The 16,493-nt window shown below is 50.8% G+C and overlaps 1 protein-coding gene across 5 annotated transcripts in view; it reads left to right on the top strand.

Moving 5' to 3' along the window:
- Nucleotides 1-16,238, top strand: part of CLUH (clustered mitochondria homolog) — a 33,909-nt gene extending 17,671 nt beyond the window's left edge. For 4 of the 5 annotated variants that reach the window (XM_064678185.1, XM_064678184.1, XM_064678182.1 and 1 more), the window contains 18 exons: nt 118-210; nt 452-1,146; nt 2,280-2,497; nt 3,091-3,195; nt 3,998-4,098; nt 5,466-5,618; nt 6,216-6,278; nt 6,967-7,211; nt 7,700-7,784; nt 8,367-8,520; nt 8,861-9,000; nt 9,106-9,186; nt 9,761-9,886; nt 10,392-10,513; nt 11,615-11,708; nt 12,500-12,634; nt 13,811-13,884; nt 14,437-16,238. In XM_064678185.1, the coding sequence (XP_064534255.1) occupies nt 118-210; nt 452-1,146; nt 2,280-2,497; nt 3,091-3,195; nt 3,998-4,098; nt 5,466-5,618; nt 6,216-6,278; nt 6,967-7,211; nt 7,700-7,784; nt 8,367-8,520; nt 8,861-9,000; nt 9,106-9,186; nt 9,761-9,886; nt 10,392-10,513; nt 11,615-11,708; nt 12,500-12,634; nt 13,811-13,884; nt 14,437-14,605 (2,853 nt within the window). In that variant the 3' untranslated portion in view covers nt 14,606-16,238. Of the gene's footprint in view, nt 1-117; nt 211-451; nt 1,147-2,279; nt 2,498-3,090; nt 3,196-3,997; nt 4,099-5,465; nt 5,619-6,215; nt 6,279-6,966; nt 7,212-7,699; nt 7,785-8,366; nt 8,521-8,860; nt 9,001-9,105; nt 9,187-9,760; nt 9,887-10,391; nt 10,514-11,614; nt 11,709-12,499; nt 12,729-12,762; nt 13,885-14,436 lie in introns of those variants that run through there. The other variant, XM_064678183.1, reaches the window with a different exon arrangement.
- The last annotated feature ends 255 nt before the right edge of the window (nt 16,239-16,493 follow it).

Below are 16,493 nucleotides of genomic sequence, written 5' to 3'. Positions count from 1 at the left end.
AGCCTGAATTCTTGCCCCTTTCTCTCCCAAAATGCCTTGTGAAGTGAGAATGCTGCCTTGCCAACCCCTTCCCACACAATGCATTGCTTCCCCAAAGGCTTTTCTTCCCTTTTTCAGACCAGAGACTGGAACGAGGAGCTGCAGACCACACGGGAGCTGCCACGCAAGAACCTGCCTGAGAGGCTGCTGAGAGAACGAGCTATTTTCAAGGTAACTTTGGGATGTGCAGACAGCTCCTCACACATCCCCATCTCTCCTGCCTGTGTGCTGGCTCCTGGGGCTTGTATCCAAGCCACTAACCAGGCTCAGAAGTAAAAGCCAGTGGACCTGCCTGCCAGCTGGAAGGCTATCAGGACAGGAGCAGAGGAGCAAAGGAAAAATTTGCAAGGATCTTTGAGAGCAGGGTGGTGGGAGCCCATCCTGATCCATCTCTCTCTCCACCTGCCTCCAGGTTCACAGTGACTTCACTGCAGCAGCAACACGAGGTGCTATGGCCGTCATCGATGGCAATGTCATGGCCATCAACCCTAGTGAGGAGACCAAGATGCAGATGTTCATCTGGAACAACATTTTCTTCAGCCTGGGCTTTGACGTCCGTGACCACTACAAGGACTTCGGAGGAGATGTGGCTGCTTACGTGGCTCCTACCAATGACCTCAATGGTGTGCGGACCTACAATGCTGTGGATGTGGAAGGGCTGTACACGCTGGGGACTGTCGTGGTGGATTACAGAGGGTACAGGGTGACAGCTCAGTCAATTATTCCGGGCATCTTGGAGCGGGAGCAGGAACAGAGTGTCATCTATGGGTCAATAGACTTTGGCAAGACAGTTGTCTCACACCCCAAGTACCTGGAGCTGCTGGAGAAGACCAGCAGGCCGCTGAAGATCCAGAAGCACAAAGTTCTCAATGACAAGAACGAGGAGGTGGAGCTGTGCTCCTCGGTGGAGTGCAAAGGCATTATTGGCAACGACGGGCGTCACTACATCCTGGACCTGCTCCGCACTTTCCCTCCAGATCTAAACTTCTTGCCTGTTGAAGGGGAGGAGATGCCAGAGGAATGTAAGAAAATGGGGTTCCCCAAGCAGCACAGACACAAGCTTTGCTGTCTCCGGCAAGAGCTTGTTGATGCCTTTGTAGAACACAGGTGAGCAGAGCTCCCCCTTCCTCCACCTGCCACTGGTCACGGTCCAAGTCAGGACCATGCTGCACTGTCCCGGGAACATCCCAGCAGAGCTCCCAGAAGTGGGCAGTAATTGCCCCATTGCTTGGCCGTGCAAGTGCAATTCTAGAAACTTAATTAACGAGAGGTGAGAACAGTAAGGATTTGGACAGGGGTCCAGGGAACCAGGGTTTGTGTTTTAGTCTCCAGATCTATTTTTTTGGTCCTTCTCCAAACATTCAGTAGTTCTGCTTTCCCTGCAGGTATCCTGTGCACCTGACTGCTAGGGAATGGGAAGGATTTATACTTTTTGTAAGGCTCTCCAGATGTCCTGAATGTTACCTTTGTTTCCTAGAGGCTGAAAAAAATCCCGTGGGAAGTGCTGTAGGCACGTTTGTGGTGGGATGTGTGGGTTGCTCCGTGCTGGTGAGGCAGTGGGAGCCTGGGGAGTGGGACATGTCGCAGTCACGTGGTGCAGCCCTGGGTTGCTGCGATGTTGACTCTCCTGCTCCTGATGGGAAGGGCTGTGGGTGCTCTGCTGTCACAGGTGACCAGAGCCTGTGCTCTGCCTGCCGGGAAGATGAGCCCTCCCACTGCTGGCAGAGGAGCCGTGTCCACTGAGCGGCTGGTTCTGCCTCCAGTGCCTGCCCCAGCTCTGCCCTGTGCCCGCAGGCCAGCTCTGCTGGCCCCAGGACAGCCTCCAGACCAGCAGCCTGCAGGACTGTGGCTGTAGGGCGCTGTTGCTGCTCCGTGGCTGGCAGAGCCTGGACCTCTCTCTTCTGAGCTCTCCTGGCCAAACTGCTGCTGGTTTGTGTGTGACTGGTCCCGTGCATCTGGCAGTGAGTCTTCCTGAGCTGGCTGCGAGTGCTGCCTATGGACACAGCAAGGAGATCACTTCCCATTCGGGTGGGGAACGAAAAGCCAGTTTTGTGCTTCTTCTGATAATGTGCATTCCTTGGATTTTTGGAAAGCTGATGGGAAGAGGGTATATACCCTGCATTTCCACAGGGAAACTGTGTGGTCTGTAATGCTAACTTGGTGAGGTTTTTCCCTGCAGAGCAGTAGTGATCCTCGGGGATTCTTCTGCTGAGCTGAATTTCCCTTTCCCTTTGCTGCAGGTATCTCTTATTTATGAAGCTGGCTGCACTGCAGCTGATGCAGCAGAAAGCCAACAAGCAGGAGAGCTCAGGTGCACTGGAAAATGGTGCCTCTCCAGAGAACGGCGCCGCAAACAGCGAGAGGTCTGAGTCAGAGGATGGCAAAATAGAGGATAACGTGACGGGGCTCGATCAGGTGAAGGAGCTCGCTGAGACCATCGCGTCTGACGATGGAACAGGTATTTCATCCTCAGCACCAGCTCAGCCCAGGCCTCCTGCCCTGGCTGCTGAGCTGTCACTGGTGGGAGCAGCGCCAGGCGGGGGGTGATTGATGATTGTTAAACAGGACAAGCACTGGCTGCCTGTCAGTAGTGCCTGAACTCTTTGTTAGATCTGCTCACACCCTGATGGATGACTGGCCCCGGGGGGCTGGGTGAGTGAACCCAGCAAGCCCATCAGCCCCTCAGCTCTGCCCCAGAGAAAAAGCCTGGCCAGGCTGGCCTGTGGGGCTGCAGGAGAGTGCTGGGCCAGGCAGGAGGCAAGCAGCAGATGGGCACCTTTGGGAACCCTGAGCTTGGAATTCTGAGTGTCTGTGCTTGGAGGTGGAGAGGTCCATGGGGTTTTTTTGGGTTATTTTACATGCTCTTGTTCAGACTTTGCAGCCGTTCTCCTTTCCAAATACCTTACAATTGATTGTTTTTATAATGGATTTCTGCAGAATGGACCATCATTGCTGTTTCTAGTAGCAAAACTTTTAATCTTATCTTTATAGCTAGGTTTGTAATTTCTGAACTCCACACTCATTTGTAGTCTGTTTTTCTCCCTGCTCCAGTGGATCCCAAAAGCAGAGAAGTGATTCGGAATGCTTGCAAGGCTGTGGGCTCCATCAGTGACACGTCGTTTGACATCCGGTTTAACCCAGATATTTTCTCACCAGGTACGTGCACCCAGAGCTGGGCTCAGCCCTCCTTCAGAGGACACTGTGTCCTGCCAGCTGCAGACGAAAATTGTGTTCTGTAGCCAAGAATATTGCTGGCTTTTGGCTCGCTGGGCACGGTGCAGGGCTCTCTGGGAAGCACAAAGAGAAGAGAGAGAGCAGTGTAATGGATTGCAGTGCTGGAGCTGCCAAGTGCAGGCAGTGAGTGTCTCCCACCACTGCGCTCGGGGGAGGGCTGCAGCTTGTTGCCAAGAATCTTCCTGTGATTCTCCAGCATCCCAGCTGCTAGACCACTTGAAGAGAAGCAGAGGCAGGGAAAAAAATTAAATTTGATCCCAATGTAGTAGTTTACACAACAAACAGTTGCAGTTGAACAACTGATGTTGGGCCCTCAGTGAAGGGCAGAGTTTGTTTTAGTAGCATTTTGGTAAGCAGGCAAAATTGTGCCCTTTCACAATTGGGCAAAGTGGCTTTCCACAGCTAGGAGCATATTTTTTATTTGGAAATAGAGAAAAGATTCCAGAGTGTTTCTGGGGGTGAATATCAGGGCGGTGGGCAGGCACACTGCAGGGGAATGGTCATACTGCTGAGCTCAGACAGCCCAGCTGCTACCACAGCACAGCAGCCACTGCTCTTCCCATCAGAACATGTTGTAGAGTTTGAGATGAGTTTTTGAAGCATCTTTAATTCCAGGGAGACAGAATTACTTAAACTTTCTACCTGCTCTTCCTATACACTTTATGTAGAGGATTTGTTTCTGTGAGTTGCTGTGGTTGATGTTTTTTCTCTTTTCCTCCCCCAGGTGTTCGTTTCCCTGAGTCAAGCAAAGAGGAGGTGCAGGATCAGAAGCAGCTGCTGAAGGATGCTGCTGCATTCCTGCTGTCATGCCAGATCCCAGGCTTGGTAAGGAACTGAGGGCCAGCAGTGATGTGCCCTCTGAAAGCTCAGCCTGAGCCTGACTGCTCTGAGCAGTGACACTGGTGACCTCTGGGACAGCAGTGGGGGAGCACAGAGAGCAGTGCAAGCGTCTCGTGCAAGGCATGAGGAGTTTCTGTTTCTCATCTTACATCATGGCACAATTTTCCCACCTCAATTAAACAAATAATTTTTGGCACCAGTATTTAACAGCTATTGCTAAGAGTTTGGGACAATAGAGACCATGTAAGCCATCCTCCCTAGCCCTGGGCATCCTGCACAACTTATTGTTTTACTGACCCTGGTTGTGACTCAATCGGTGACTAATAATTTGAAGTGAACTGGGAAATTGTTCTCACTAATAGCTGTCATAAAAACTCCCTCTGTAAGTCTTAAGCATTTTGGATATCACCTGTGAACCTGGCCAGATAAGAAATCCCAGTTTCTCCCTTCTGCAGACACTCACCAAATTGACAGCTAACGTGCCTGTTGGAGCAGGCACTGGAACTGGGAGGGGAGAGCTCATGAGCTCCAGTCTAAGAGGTCCAGGAGTTATTGGTCTTGTGTAGGAGAGGGTTTTCCTTGTTGGAATGTTTCTTCTGAACTCTAAATTCACTAGTTTTGTAGACAGCATAACCTTTAGAATTGCCTATTCAATCTTTAAATAAAAAAGAGGGTGAGAGAATTAGAAAAAGGCTTGGTGATTGTTGATTACAAGGTAGTTGATATTCCAGTATATAAACTCAAAACACTGCACAGGCCTGTGGGAGGGGAGGTTGCAGACCAGCTGTTGTAGCAGGTAGTCCTCTGCATATCAGAGAGGGACTGGTGTTACTCCATGATGTGAATTAAACGACTGTTTATCAGCACTGCAACACAGCTGAAAATGTAAGTGCCTTATCAGCTGTGTGTGCACAGCTCCACGTACTCATTTAATTGGAAAAGTTTTTACTTGGTGACTGTGAGGCCCTAAAAAAGGGTCAGCCTGCTAGTTCCACAAGCAGGAGTTGTTTTGCCTCTGCCTGTCGTGAGTGCGTAGTGCTGCTCCTTCCCCACCAAGACAGAAGAGTAAAACTGGCCCCAGTGGCAAGGAGCTTGCCCAGACTGGGCTGGCTGCTGTGAGCGTCCACTGCCCACACTCCATGGTGGTCTCTGGTGTTACAGCACTCTACCCACCCAAAGAGCCTTGCTTGGGATCAGTGTCAGCCTTTGGGGCGACCCAGGTAACGAGGTGTGTGCAGTGACACTGTGGAACCCCAGTCCCGCTCCCTGGTTTGCTTTCTAAATTCTTTTTAAATTGAAATTCTTTCCTTCACACTTGCCCTCAGCAACCAAAGTCTGTACCTACCCTGCAGGTCAAGGACTGCCTGGATCACACGGTGCTCCCGATGGATGGGGCGACCTTGGCCGAGGCCATGCACCAGAGGGGCATCAACATGCGTTACCTGGGCAAGGTGATCAACTTCATCAGCAAGACCCCCGGCCGTGCACAGCTGGATCACATCTTTGTAAGCATCAGGCTCGGCTCAAACCACCTCTGGTGGCGTTTGCCCTGAGGAGATTCCCACTTGGCCACTTGTTTTCGCTGTGTAAAAATAAACAGCTTCAAAAACAGGGGAGGAGGGAGAAGAACCCGTAAGTGGTGGATGGGGAGTTTTGTTTCCAAATCCTTAATGGCTTTCATAATGTTAGGGAGTATAAGGCTCCTTTGGGGTAGAGAAGTGCTTCAGGGATTCCCAAGAGTAATAGTGGGTAACAGCTGGATTTTAGGCCATGCATTTTTTCAAGCCTCTAAGATCCATCTGGGCTTTGGATCAAACTGTGAAGTGTGAGCATGGCTGCCTGGGAACAGGTGAGGGCTGGGCCAGTGCAGCCCCTGGAAGCACTGCTGGAGCTGTGCTGTGCTGCACTGCTGGCTTGTGGGCACAGAGGTGCCAGGGGCTCCTCGCTGGCTCCAGGAGGGCTGTCAAATGCCAAACACTTCTGTGCTGCAGGGAGAGTAGTGTGTCTCCTGCAGATCTTGATAAAAGGCCATTTCAAAAGCCCAGTGTGTTTTTTCATGTTCTTGCCAACTGACTTGGTCTGTTCTTTATTCCTTTGGGTAGAAAATTGGAATCAGTGAATTGATCACTCGATCAGCCAAACACATCTTCAAGACGTACCTCCAGGTATGACCTGCAGTCTGACCTCTTGCCTCCTGTGTCCTCTCTAATTACTTTTTTCCACAAACAGAGCTGTTTGGGGCTCTCCTCTCATTAGGCAGTTCCTGGGGGTTGCGTGGCAACGGGAGGTACAAGCTCATTAGCGCTGAAATAGGTACAGGCCTGTGTCCAAGAGAAAACAAGTTCTCACTTGAAGGAAGCTTTCCCAGAGAGTAATCATTCATGCTTTTCCTCCCCAGATCCTCACTCATTATGTTGGAGGCTTTTAAAAGTGAAATCACAGCTTGTTTTCCTTGTAATACCTTTTCCTCTTAAACAGTGTTGCTTTTTCCCTTCTAAGAAGCCTTTTTACTTGGCTGAGCACTACATATCTTGTCCTCGTACCTGTCCACACACAGCACAGCAATGCCCCTGGCTTGGTTCCAGTGCCAAATCTTCTTTACACTCTCTGCTCTTTCTGTCCCAGGTAGCAGTCCAAAATGGAACTACACATTTGTGTGTGTAGGCATATAGTTACTCTTACATCCATGTAATTCTGTCTGTGCTAGTTCCACTTGCAAATACTGCCTTACTCTCCCTCTCCTGGAAGATGTGCCTGTTTCTGGTAGGACTGGGTGTGTGTGAGGCTCAGGGTCAGAGCAGTGCCTGTGTGATGGCAGGTGTCCCCATGCCTGACTCTGGTGTCTCACTGCAGGGTGTGGAGCTGTCGGGTTTATCCGCCGCCATCAGCCACTTCCTCAATTGCTTTCTGAGCTCCTTCCCAAATCCCATTGCCCATCTTCCAGCTGATGAGCTGGTCTCCAAGAAAAAGAATAAGAAAAGGAAAAACAGGAACCTTGGAAATGCTGATAACACTGCATGGGCCAGCATGACCCCTCAGGAGCTATGGAAGAATATTTGTTCAGAAGCAAAGAACTACTTTGATTTCAGTCTTGAATGGTAAGCAGTGACCCTGGCTTGTGCCTGGACTCACCAAACACCTGTAGCTCTTGTTGTTCTTTAACAGGACCTCCCTTTCTGACTTGTTTTCTATTTGAATAAAATCTGTACTCTTGAGAGACTTTTATGGGGTTTTAATGGAAAGAAATTGGGCAAAGAGCAGGAGGGGCAAGTGTAAGTGAAATTTGGAATGAGATGAAACCTATGACACAAAGGCAGCTGGGAAAAACAGCTCACTCCTCACAAAGAGCTGAAGGCATTCAGCCCAAACGCTGCAGTGAGCTTTGAGGAGAACATGGGGGGGATTTCAGTAAAAGCACTGCTGTGCTCTGTAGGCTTTCAGAGACCATGGGCAAGCTCTGCAGTGTTAGTCATTGGTTTCAGTTAGCACCTGGCTGTAGAGGGACCTGTGCCTCAGGTACCCATGGTGGAGGGATGTACTTGAGCAGAAACACCCAAAAGCTGAAGCTTGTATGTGCTTTCTGCAGTGAGAATGCTGACCAAGCAGCTGAAGTGTATAATCTACAGAAAATCACCCTGCTCCGTGAAATCTCCCTCAAAACTGGAGTCCAGGTAAGATCCACATCCCCCCTCCTTCCCATCATGTTCTGTAATGAGGAACACGAAGAGAGACTGTGCTTGCAGGCACAGTGTGAGCCCCGAAAGGTCTTTCTGGTGCTCATGGTAGAATACAGGTCCCAGCCCTGGGAAAGAGATTTCCAATCCAGCTCCCTCTTAGGGTAAGGTTGCTGGCATCTCCCTTGGAAGAACTGCTGTAGCTTGCTCTGGCTGGCTCAGCTTCAGTTCATGCACACACAGGTTCCACGTATCCCCAGAGAGAAGCAGCTCTTTGGCTGAGCAGAGCAGGACTTTGGGGCCTTGCTTGGAGAACAAGGGTTTCCTTCCCCATAGCACTGCTTTTCACTGCTCTGTGGGGAACAGCGGGATGGAGCTCTCCTGTCAGGGCTCCAGCACTGGTGCTGCAGTGCCATTTTGCCCTGCACACACGGTGGTCACACTGCACCTTTGAGAGCTCTGCCCCAGGTCGTGGTGCAGATGTGTTGCTTGTGAATCCACATGCAGAATTGCCTTCTTTTCTTGCCAAGTGCCTATGGAAGTGGTGACGGTGCCCTCCCCTCTTTTTGCTTGCTCCAGATCCTGCTGAAGGAGTACAACTTCGACAACAGGCACAAGCCCACCTTCACAGAAGAAGATATTCTCAACATCTTCCCCGTAGTGAAACACGTAAACCCCAAAGCCTCCGATGCTTTCCACTTCTTCCAGAGCGGGCAAGCAAAGGTTCAGCAAGGTACACACAGACCCCATGTGTCTCTGCCTCTCAGGGCAGCCACTGATAATGGGGGGGAGCAGGATGTGTGAGGCATGGCCACCAGTACACCCCTGCCCACCCCAGTTTGGTAGAGAATCCTGGTCTCCAAGACCATCTGGAAGGCTCTTGCTGTAAAGCCCCCAGCAGTGAGCAAGGATAGGTCAGGGCAGTGACCTCCTTCCCCCAGGTTCTGGCCCTTGCACAGGCAGTGACCCATGGCTGTGTATCCCACTGCTGGTCTCACTTCATGGGCAGCAGGTCTCCAGCAGTGTTAGGGGTTGTTTAACATACATATCTATGTGGGTACACCTTCTTTCAGGTTTCTTAAAGGAGGGCTGTGAGCTCATCAACGAAGCCTTAAACCTGTTCAACAATGTGTATGGTGCTATGCATGTAGAAATCTGTGCCTGCCTGAGGCTGCTAGCTCGGCTCAACTATATCATGGGAGATTACTCAGAGGTAAGCAGGGGCTCCAAGAGAGTCTCCTTAGTCCTCTCATTCCTTCCCTATGCTCGCTCAAGCTCATGGCACAGTGTGACCTGCTCTGGGTTCTGTTCTGTTCAGGCCTTAAGCAATCAGCAGAAAGCGGTGCTAATGAGCGAGAGGGTCCTGGGCATCGAACACCCCAACACCATTCAAGAATACGTGAGTATGGGGAGCTGGGGAGCAGCAGTACCTCAGGGGGCTGGCTGCAGTCTGTGAGCCTCGTGTCTGCAGCTGGAAAACAGATGCAGTTCTCCCTTCTGCAGCATTCTTCCCAGAATCCTCCACTTCCATCATCTCTTAGGATCCTGCAGACTGAATAGCTGAGCGTGTGCATTATAAACATCCTGTATGCTCAGTAATTGTCCTGCTGAACCTGGGGTTTAGTGTTTGTCTGCTGAATGTTTATTTAGATTCATTAATTCTGCTGGCTTTGGCCCTGGGCTTATGTCAAAAAAATGAGAAAGAATCCCCCCAAAAGCACAGTCAGAATATCACATAGATACAGGTCAGGTTGGAAATATTCCACAAGGGGTGTTAAGAGAAATTGAAATAAAACACTCAATAGATAGCTTCCTCAGTGCTTGTGACACCTCAGTGGGGCTGTGGGTCAGCCAGCAGACTTGGACTTTTTGAACTGGCTGAAGTCTTTTTATTCCTGTGCGGCTGAGGAAAGGAGTGGAAAGGAGACATTAGTTTCCTTGACATTAATGCTGGGGCCCTTCTCTTGTCCTAGATGCACCTGGCTCTGTACTGCTTTGCAAACAGCCAACTCTCAACAGCACTGAACCTGCTGTACCGTGCACGCTACCTCATGCTGTTGGTATTTGGGGAGGATCACCCAGAAATGGCACTCTTGGATGTAAGTAATCTGTTAATAGTCTTCAAGTTCCTAATCTTTAAGAAACCTCTTGGTCTTTAAGATGTCCACATGATGGCTTTTCAAAGCAAACATTCAGGCAGTGCTTTTCCTCCCAGAGTTGTTACCAGTTGGTTCCATCAGATGAAGGAAAAAATGGAATTTGGCCCTTTAGCTGGAAGGGTCAGCTTCTGTTGCTGGAGCTCTGCACTGGGATACTGCAGATGGGGGTTTCAGCACCTGTAATCCTCGGGAAAATTCCTTAATTTAATATGTTCTTGTTGCCCTGGCATAAACTGGGGGGTTCCTTACCTCCCTTGTGCCTGGCTTGCTTGGGTGGAGTTCCCATGGGGATGGGTGGTCCCTGTCATGTGTTACTGCTGTAGGGACATTGCTGGGGGCTGCAGCACTTCTTGCAGTGACATACCTGGGTGGTCCTGCTGTTCCCAGAGCAGGAACTGTAGTGTGAACGTGCCTTTCCCAATGCCTGCTTGGCTTCTCTGCACAGAACAACATTGGCCTGGTGCTCCACGGGGTCATGGAATATGACCTGTCCCTCCGCTTCCTGGAGAACGCACTGGCCATCAGCTCCAAGTATCACGGCTCCAAGTCTTTGAAGGTTGCACTAAGGTGAGGCAGGGTGGGGTGCTGGGCTGGGTCACTGCTGTCAGAGTGAGCACAGTCACTGAGTGCACACGTGGGAGGGTCTGAGCCTGTAAATTGGAGATTCAGTCTCATCCCAGAGCCAAGGCCATGGTGCAGCATCCAAGTCTGTAGTTTTGAAAGATGGAGGTCCCTTGTTCTTAAGGTTAATTGTGGCATCTGCTGTGATACTGCTTGCCCCAAAATCTGTCAAGATGACCCTGGTCCTTGAGGACTCCCAGTAGAAAAACATGTGAGTAGTGAAGGTTGGGAAGCCAGGCTAAGGGAATTACACCAGGAGCCAGGGACACTACAATAAATGTTAGTGTTTAATTGTTCCAGCCCTCGGGGAGGGATCTTTTGAGAAGCACTTAATGTGCTTTTGTCCTTTGCCACAAAGCCCTGATGGATGTCCAGACTGGAGAGAGCATCCTGTGGTCCCTCAGTGGCACTGGGATGCTTGAAGAGATTCATCCCCTCCCACAGAGTAACACTGCCAAAACCAGCAATCTTTTTCATTCCAGAAGTACCAAGGCCAACAGTCCAAGCCAAGTCAGCTCTCCCACCTGGAGAGAGCCCAGGGGACTTAGTCCCAGCTCTGCCCCAGCTTTGCTGTGTATTGCTGTGCTGGAAGGGTTTAAATTTTGTCTGTGAATAATTAAGCAATGCAGACATCTACTTTCTAAGAAGCAGAAAGACCCCTTTGGAAGGGTGAGGGCTTAGGGCTGCAGCCTTCCTCTCCAGCTAACAAATCCAGCCCTGAGGTGTTCCCATGGATGTGCCTCTCCCTTTGGTTCACTGCTGTGGCCTTCAGCTTTCCTGGGTGCAGGAGGAAAGATCCCCAGTTCAGTCTTTACCTCTGTAGGTCACTCCTCAGCATTCCAAGGAAAATCCAACCCAAATGAGTGTAGCATATGAATCCCTAGCTGGAGTGGGGAGACGTATCTCCCAGGGTGCTACATTCAGTCTCTTTTCACACTTGGGTTAAGACTTTTAGCCCAAACACGGTGATGTTACAGTCATGCTTGCTGCAGCACAGAAATGTTTCTCCTTCATGGAAGTGCCTTTCAACCCTTTTCCTTCCCTCAGCCACCACTTGGTTGCCCGAGTGTATGAGAGCAAGGCGGAATTCCGGTCGGCTCTGCAGCACGAGAAGGAAGGCTACACCATCTACAAGAACCAGGTGATGAGTGGCCACGCCGTGCACTTGAGTCCTGTCACTGCAGGGCCAGAATCGAGCAGTTCCACTGAAAACCAGTTCCCAGCTGGGCCTCAGGGAGGCCTTTCCCTGGCATCTGCTCAGAGTTGTTTGTAGGAATCCTTGTAGGGCAGGGGCAGAACTGCTGCCCTGTGCAGTAACTGCCTGCTGCTATGCCAGGAGTCTTTGCCCAGCTTCTGCAAGTGTGTCTGTGCTGTACCTGTCATAGGACAGACACTTCTGTCATGGCACAGCCTCACATTCTGGTGGCGCTTGGAAAGAACTGGCCTGTTCTTCTCATGTTTTGCACCACCAGTCTTTTAAAATACCAGCTCCAAACTGGTTTGGTGGTGGAGCTGTCTCATGGGCAGAGCCTGCTCCCACTCACAGCCCAGCTGCTGCTCAGCGAAACTGCCGCCCAGCCCAGGGCTGTCTGAGCATGTCTGTGGCTGCACGTGGTGACTCAGCGCTGCTCAGCTGGCTGAAGGCACAGCCTGGTGTGGGGAATGCTGGAATACTGCTCCTGGAAGCACAGCTCCGTGCCGGGAATGCTGCTTACCCAGCAACTGTGCTCCCACTTGATGGAAATCTGGAATGGTGATAATAAGGCTCCCAGAACTGTTTGGTTGAATTCTGAATGTCAAGACAGGTGAAATCCTGTTACGCTGAGTTCCTGTAGGGTTGCTGAGCTGGCAGCGCCCAGGAATGTGCCTTGGGAAGGGTCCTGCTCTCATTTATGATGTTGAACTCTTTTTTTTTCCCTCCTTTCCCGTCAGCTTGGTGAACACCATGAAAAGACCAAAGAGAGCTCCGAGTACTTGAAATACCTGACGCAGCAAGCGGTCGCTCTGCAGCGCACAATGAACGAGATCTACAAGAACGGCTCCAACGCCAACATCATGCCACTGAAGGTAACCTGGGAGCAGTGGGCAGTGCCAGCAGGGGTTTGTGTCCAGCTGCTCCTGAGTGACACGGAGCATCAGGAGGGTGCAGTGGCTGTGCCAGGTCAGATCATTCCTGGGCAGGAGGTCCCTGCCAGGGCAGCAGCTCGGACACAGTGCGGTACCAGCGGTGTGGACGGAGCATCTGTCCCCTCTGAGGGCACGTTCCTGAGCTCGGGCTCCTTCTCCTGAGCTCGGGCAGTCGGATGCAGGTGATGCCATCACAGGGTGCCCCGGGAAGTGGTGGGGATGCAGGGATCTGGGGCGAGAGCCTGGCACAGCTCCACACAACCCTGCCCCGCTGCTGACTCACTGCCTGGGGGCAGGTTGCTCAATGCAGAAGAACTTCAGTTTCCTCATGCTAAGAAATGCTGTCATCCTTCAGCGGGTGCTTTGTTCTCCTTCCAGGGATGTTGTGGCTGGGGAGGCTGGGCAGGGAGCGTGGGGGTGGAGGGGCTGTGGGGGCTGCCTTGCCTTACGTGGAGCAGGAGTGACTGGCCCTCCTGGGCGAAATCCAGCTGCTCCTACCTGCCTGTGCAGCTGGCAGAGCACCCCAGCCCTGGAATACGTGCTGACCTGTGCAATGGGCGCTCTCCCTGCCAGGCTGTACTCCAGCAGGTTGGGAAAGAAGGTTCCAGCTACAGAGCCTCCCTCCCGCCCAAAGGGCAGAGTGGGACAGTGCTCTGTGGGTAGGTTTTCTTCTCCCTGTGGAGAACTGAACAGACTTGAGGGGTTCATGGCAGTGAAGGGAGCACAAGGACCTCGAATTGAGCAAAGAGTCAAGTCCAGGGAATGGGGGCCAGCAAAGAGGCTCAAACCCATAAAAACAGCACTAATGGTTTTCCCCTTGTTACAGTACCTGAGGGAGGGTAGAAAACCCAGCACACTTTGGAAGTGGCACTGTATTGAACTGAAGTCATGCAGGGTTCAGCGGGAGGCTCCTGCAGGGACTGGTGGGGAGCTCTAGCTCCTGCTATTCAGCTTACTGATGTAAAGAGGTAGATAATACAAATGATGCCACTTTGCAGCTATTCGGGTGTCATATGAGCCTGAGGTTCTTCTCAGCTGTTGGTAAATGCTGTCTGGACTTGCTCAGAGTCCTTTCTGGATTCTGACTCCTAAAACTTCTTTTCTCTTGTGGTGTAGTTCACAGCTCCCAGTATGGCCAGTGTCCTGGAGCAGCTCAACATTATCAATGGAATTCTCTTCATTCCACTAAGGTACAGCGATTCTTCTGGGTTGTGCTGTTAGAAATCAAGCCTTTTTTTGTATTGTCTTTGTTCATGAGAGAGCAGAAACCAGCTTCACAGGATTTATTCTAGCCAAGATCACAATGCAGGCCCTGATTAGCATCATCAAAACACTATAAATAGCAGGACTCTTAGATTATTTTTGTTTAATTATTATAAATTGTCTCATAGACTTCTAGTTAAAAATTTGATTGGGGTGGTGGTGGAAATAGATGACCTGAGCTGAGACTGTGTTGTTCTAAGGCTGTAAATAATCACTGATGGTAAAAATGCAGCAGCAGGAGGCTGCCTGGCCATGAACCCCCTGCTCTGCCCCAGCCCCATTGATGGGGTACATCCTGGTGCCTCTTGGATCAAACCCAATCACCAAACTGAGTCCTGGCCGTGCTCAGGTATGGCTGAGCTGTGGGGGAGGGCAGGTGCAAGGAGCATTTCCTCCTCGTTGAACATGACCTTGTCCCTGTGCTTCACCATTTCCAAGGCCAGTCTAATGTCTGCTCCCCTTCCTGCTTTCCCCTTCAGCCAAAAAGACTTGGAGAACCTTAAAGCCGAGGTGCAGCGACGCCAGCAGCTCCAGGAAAGCATGAAAAGTGGGGAACAGCTGGAAGCAGAGGATAAAGCTGTGGAGGAAAAGGAGGCTGAGCCGAGCATGCCTTCTGTTGCCATCCCCTTAACACAGAGCTCTGCTTAACATGTACCTCGCTTTAAAAAAAAAAAAAAGTTTAAACCACCCTTTTCTGAATCTGGCCTGGGGCTTCAGCTGCCCCTGGAGCAGCTCCTCCTTTTTGACAATGTTATTGCACTGGTACAATTAATACACAATGCAAAGAACTAATCTGAGCAATGTAATCTGTCTGCCCGAGCTTGTGTGTGCCACGCGAGGGCAGTGGCCGGAGGCAGCACAGACCCGTCCTGGCGCGCGCGGGGCCGTCCTGCCGTGTGTGTGTCCGTGTCGTGTGTGTGCAGCAGTTATTTCTACTTTGTACATATGGATTCCAAATGAACTGTCTGGAGGGATGTAACATTTCTCAGGTCATTTTTATGTTGACTAAGGACACTGCTTTGCTAAACCAGTACAGAACCAGCCCCATTATTGCTCCGCGTTCTTGTAAAACGTGATTCCAAGCCAAAAGATTGATTCCCCACCAGTCACTATCCCAGTTTGTGCTAAGAACAGCCATATTTGTGTCACTCAGATGACTGAAGCTTGTGACGTGTGGAAGTGGGGAATGTACAGCATTTTCTACATCAGGATATAGCCATGGGATTCCTTTAACCATTTTTTTCTACATTTGGTTGGCAGTTTAGCAATTCAGTGGGATTTTGTAACATTCACATTCTAATTTTCAAGGTAAAGATACAGATAGATATATACATAGATATATATAGATATATATATATATGATATTCACCGTTCCACCTCTGCTCTGCTTGCCGCTGAGTACCTTGGGATACTTTATTCAAAGAGTGAGGGCTTGATGTTTAAAAAAGCGCACAAAATTCCATTGCAGTGGAAACCCCAGTGCCTCGGAGAGGTGGGAATGCAGCAAATGAGGGCTGAGCTAAGGGGATGAGGAGGGAAGTGTGGCTCTATTACGGGGCGGGGGGAGAGGGGAGGAAAAGTCAGAAATAAAGAGACTTGGTCTCACTTGCAACAGCAGCTGTGACAGAGATGAGGGCCCCGAACCTGATGAATAACCACCAGAAAGTACCAGGCTTTAGGGAGGGGATTTAAATAAAACCTGAAGTTCCCCCAGCACTGAAACCTCTGGCAAATACCTCCTTCTCTGGAGTTTTTTGCACACTGGTTTTGGGACTGGCACCAGGAGCTTCCATTGCTGGCAATGGATGGTACTGAATGGCAAGGTGCCACTAAGGAAACCCTCCTCTCCCCTCCCCTCACACATATCCCGTGGGGCTGTCACTGTCCCCAAGCAAGAAGACTGGCCGCTGCAGGCCCTGGGTGCCGACAGTTGAATGTCCTGTTTTCCAAGCAGCTGAAGCTGCAGAAGAAGGTGGGCCCGGCGCTGCCGGTGCCCAGCCTGTCCCTCCCTGGCGTTGTCTGTCCTGGGTCGTGCCCCGTGCTAACCCGCGCTGCTGCTTTTACTGACCTTGGGAGCCAAGTGCTGTCCCTGTGCTCTGTACCCTCGGGTTCCTGTCCGACCTTGCAGGTGTTTGTAACTCGGGGCGGGGGGGAAGAAGGGAGCAGCCTCTGAGGTGTTGGAGGCAACAGTCTTCACTGCAAATGAACTTGCTCCTATTAGAAAAATTCTGAATTTCCTGGAAAGCAATCAATAAATGACTACAGTGCATCTTTCCTACAAGATTTTTCTTTTACTAGTGTCTTTCAGTCCATTAAAAGCTTTTTAAACTATAGTAGGTACTTTATTGTTTCTTTACAATCTGGTGCAAGGTATTGGTACCAGCACTGGAGCCACCACTCCTGTTCCCTTTGAGCAGAAGCTGGGGGAGAGAACAGGTCCAGGTGAGCTGGAGGCTTTAAAACCTGTAAATTGGTACCCGAGTCACAGCCCCAGCACCCCCAGCCCCGAGGGGCAGGACCCACCCTCTGCTGTCAG

This window comes from Pseudopipra pipra, chromosome 21 (assembly GCF_036250125.1).
Source record: "Pseudopipra pipra isolate bDixPip1 chromosome 21, bDixPip1.hap1, whole genome shotgun sequence".
Classification (NCBI taxonomy): domain Eukaryota; kingdom Metazoa; phylum Chordata; class Aves; order Passeriformes; family Pipridae; genus Pseudopipra; species Pseudopipra pipra.
The sequence above is the reverse complement of the archived record's forward strand: the minus strand, read 5'-3'. Positions and strand labels throughout refer to the sequence as shown.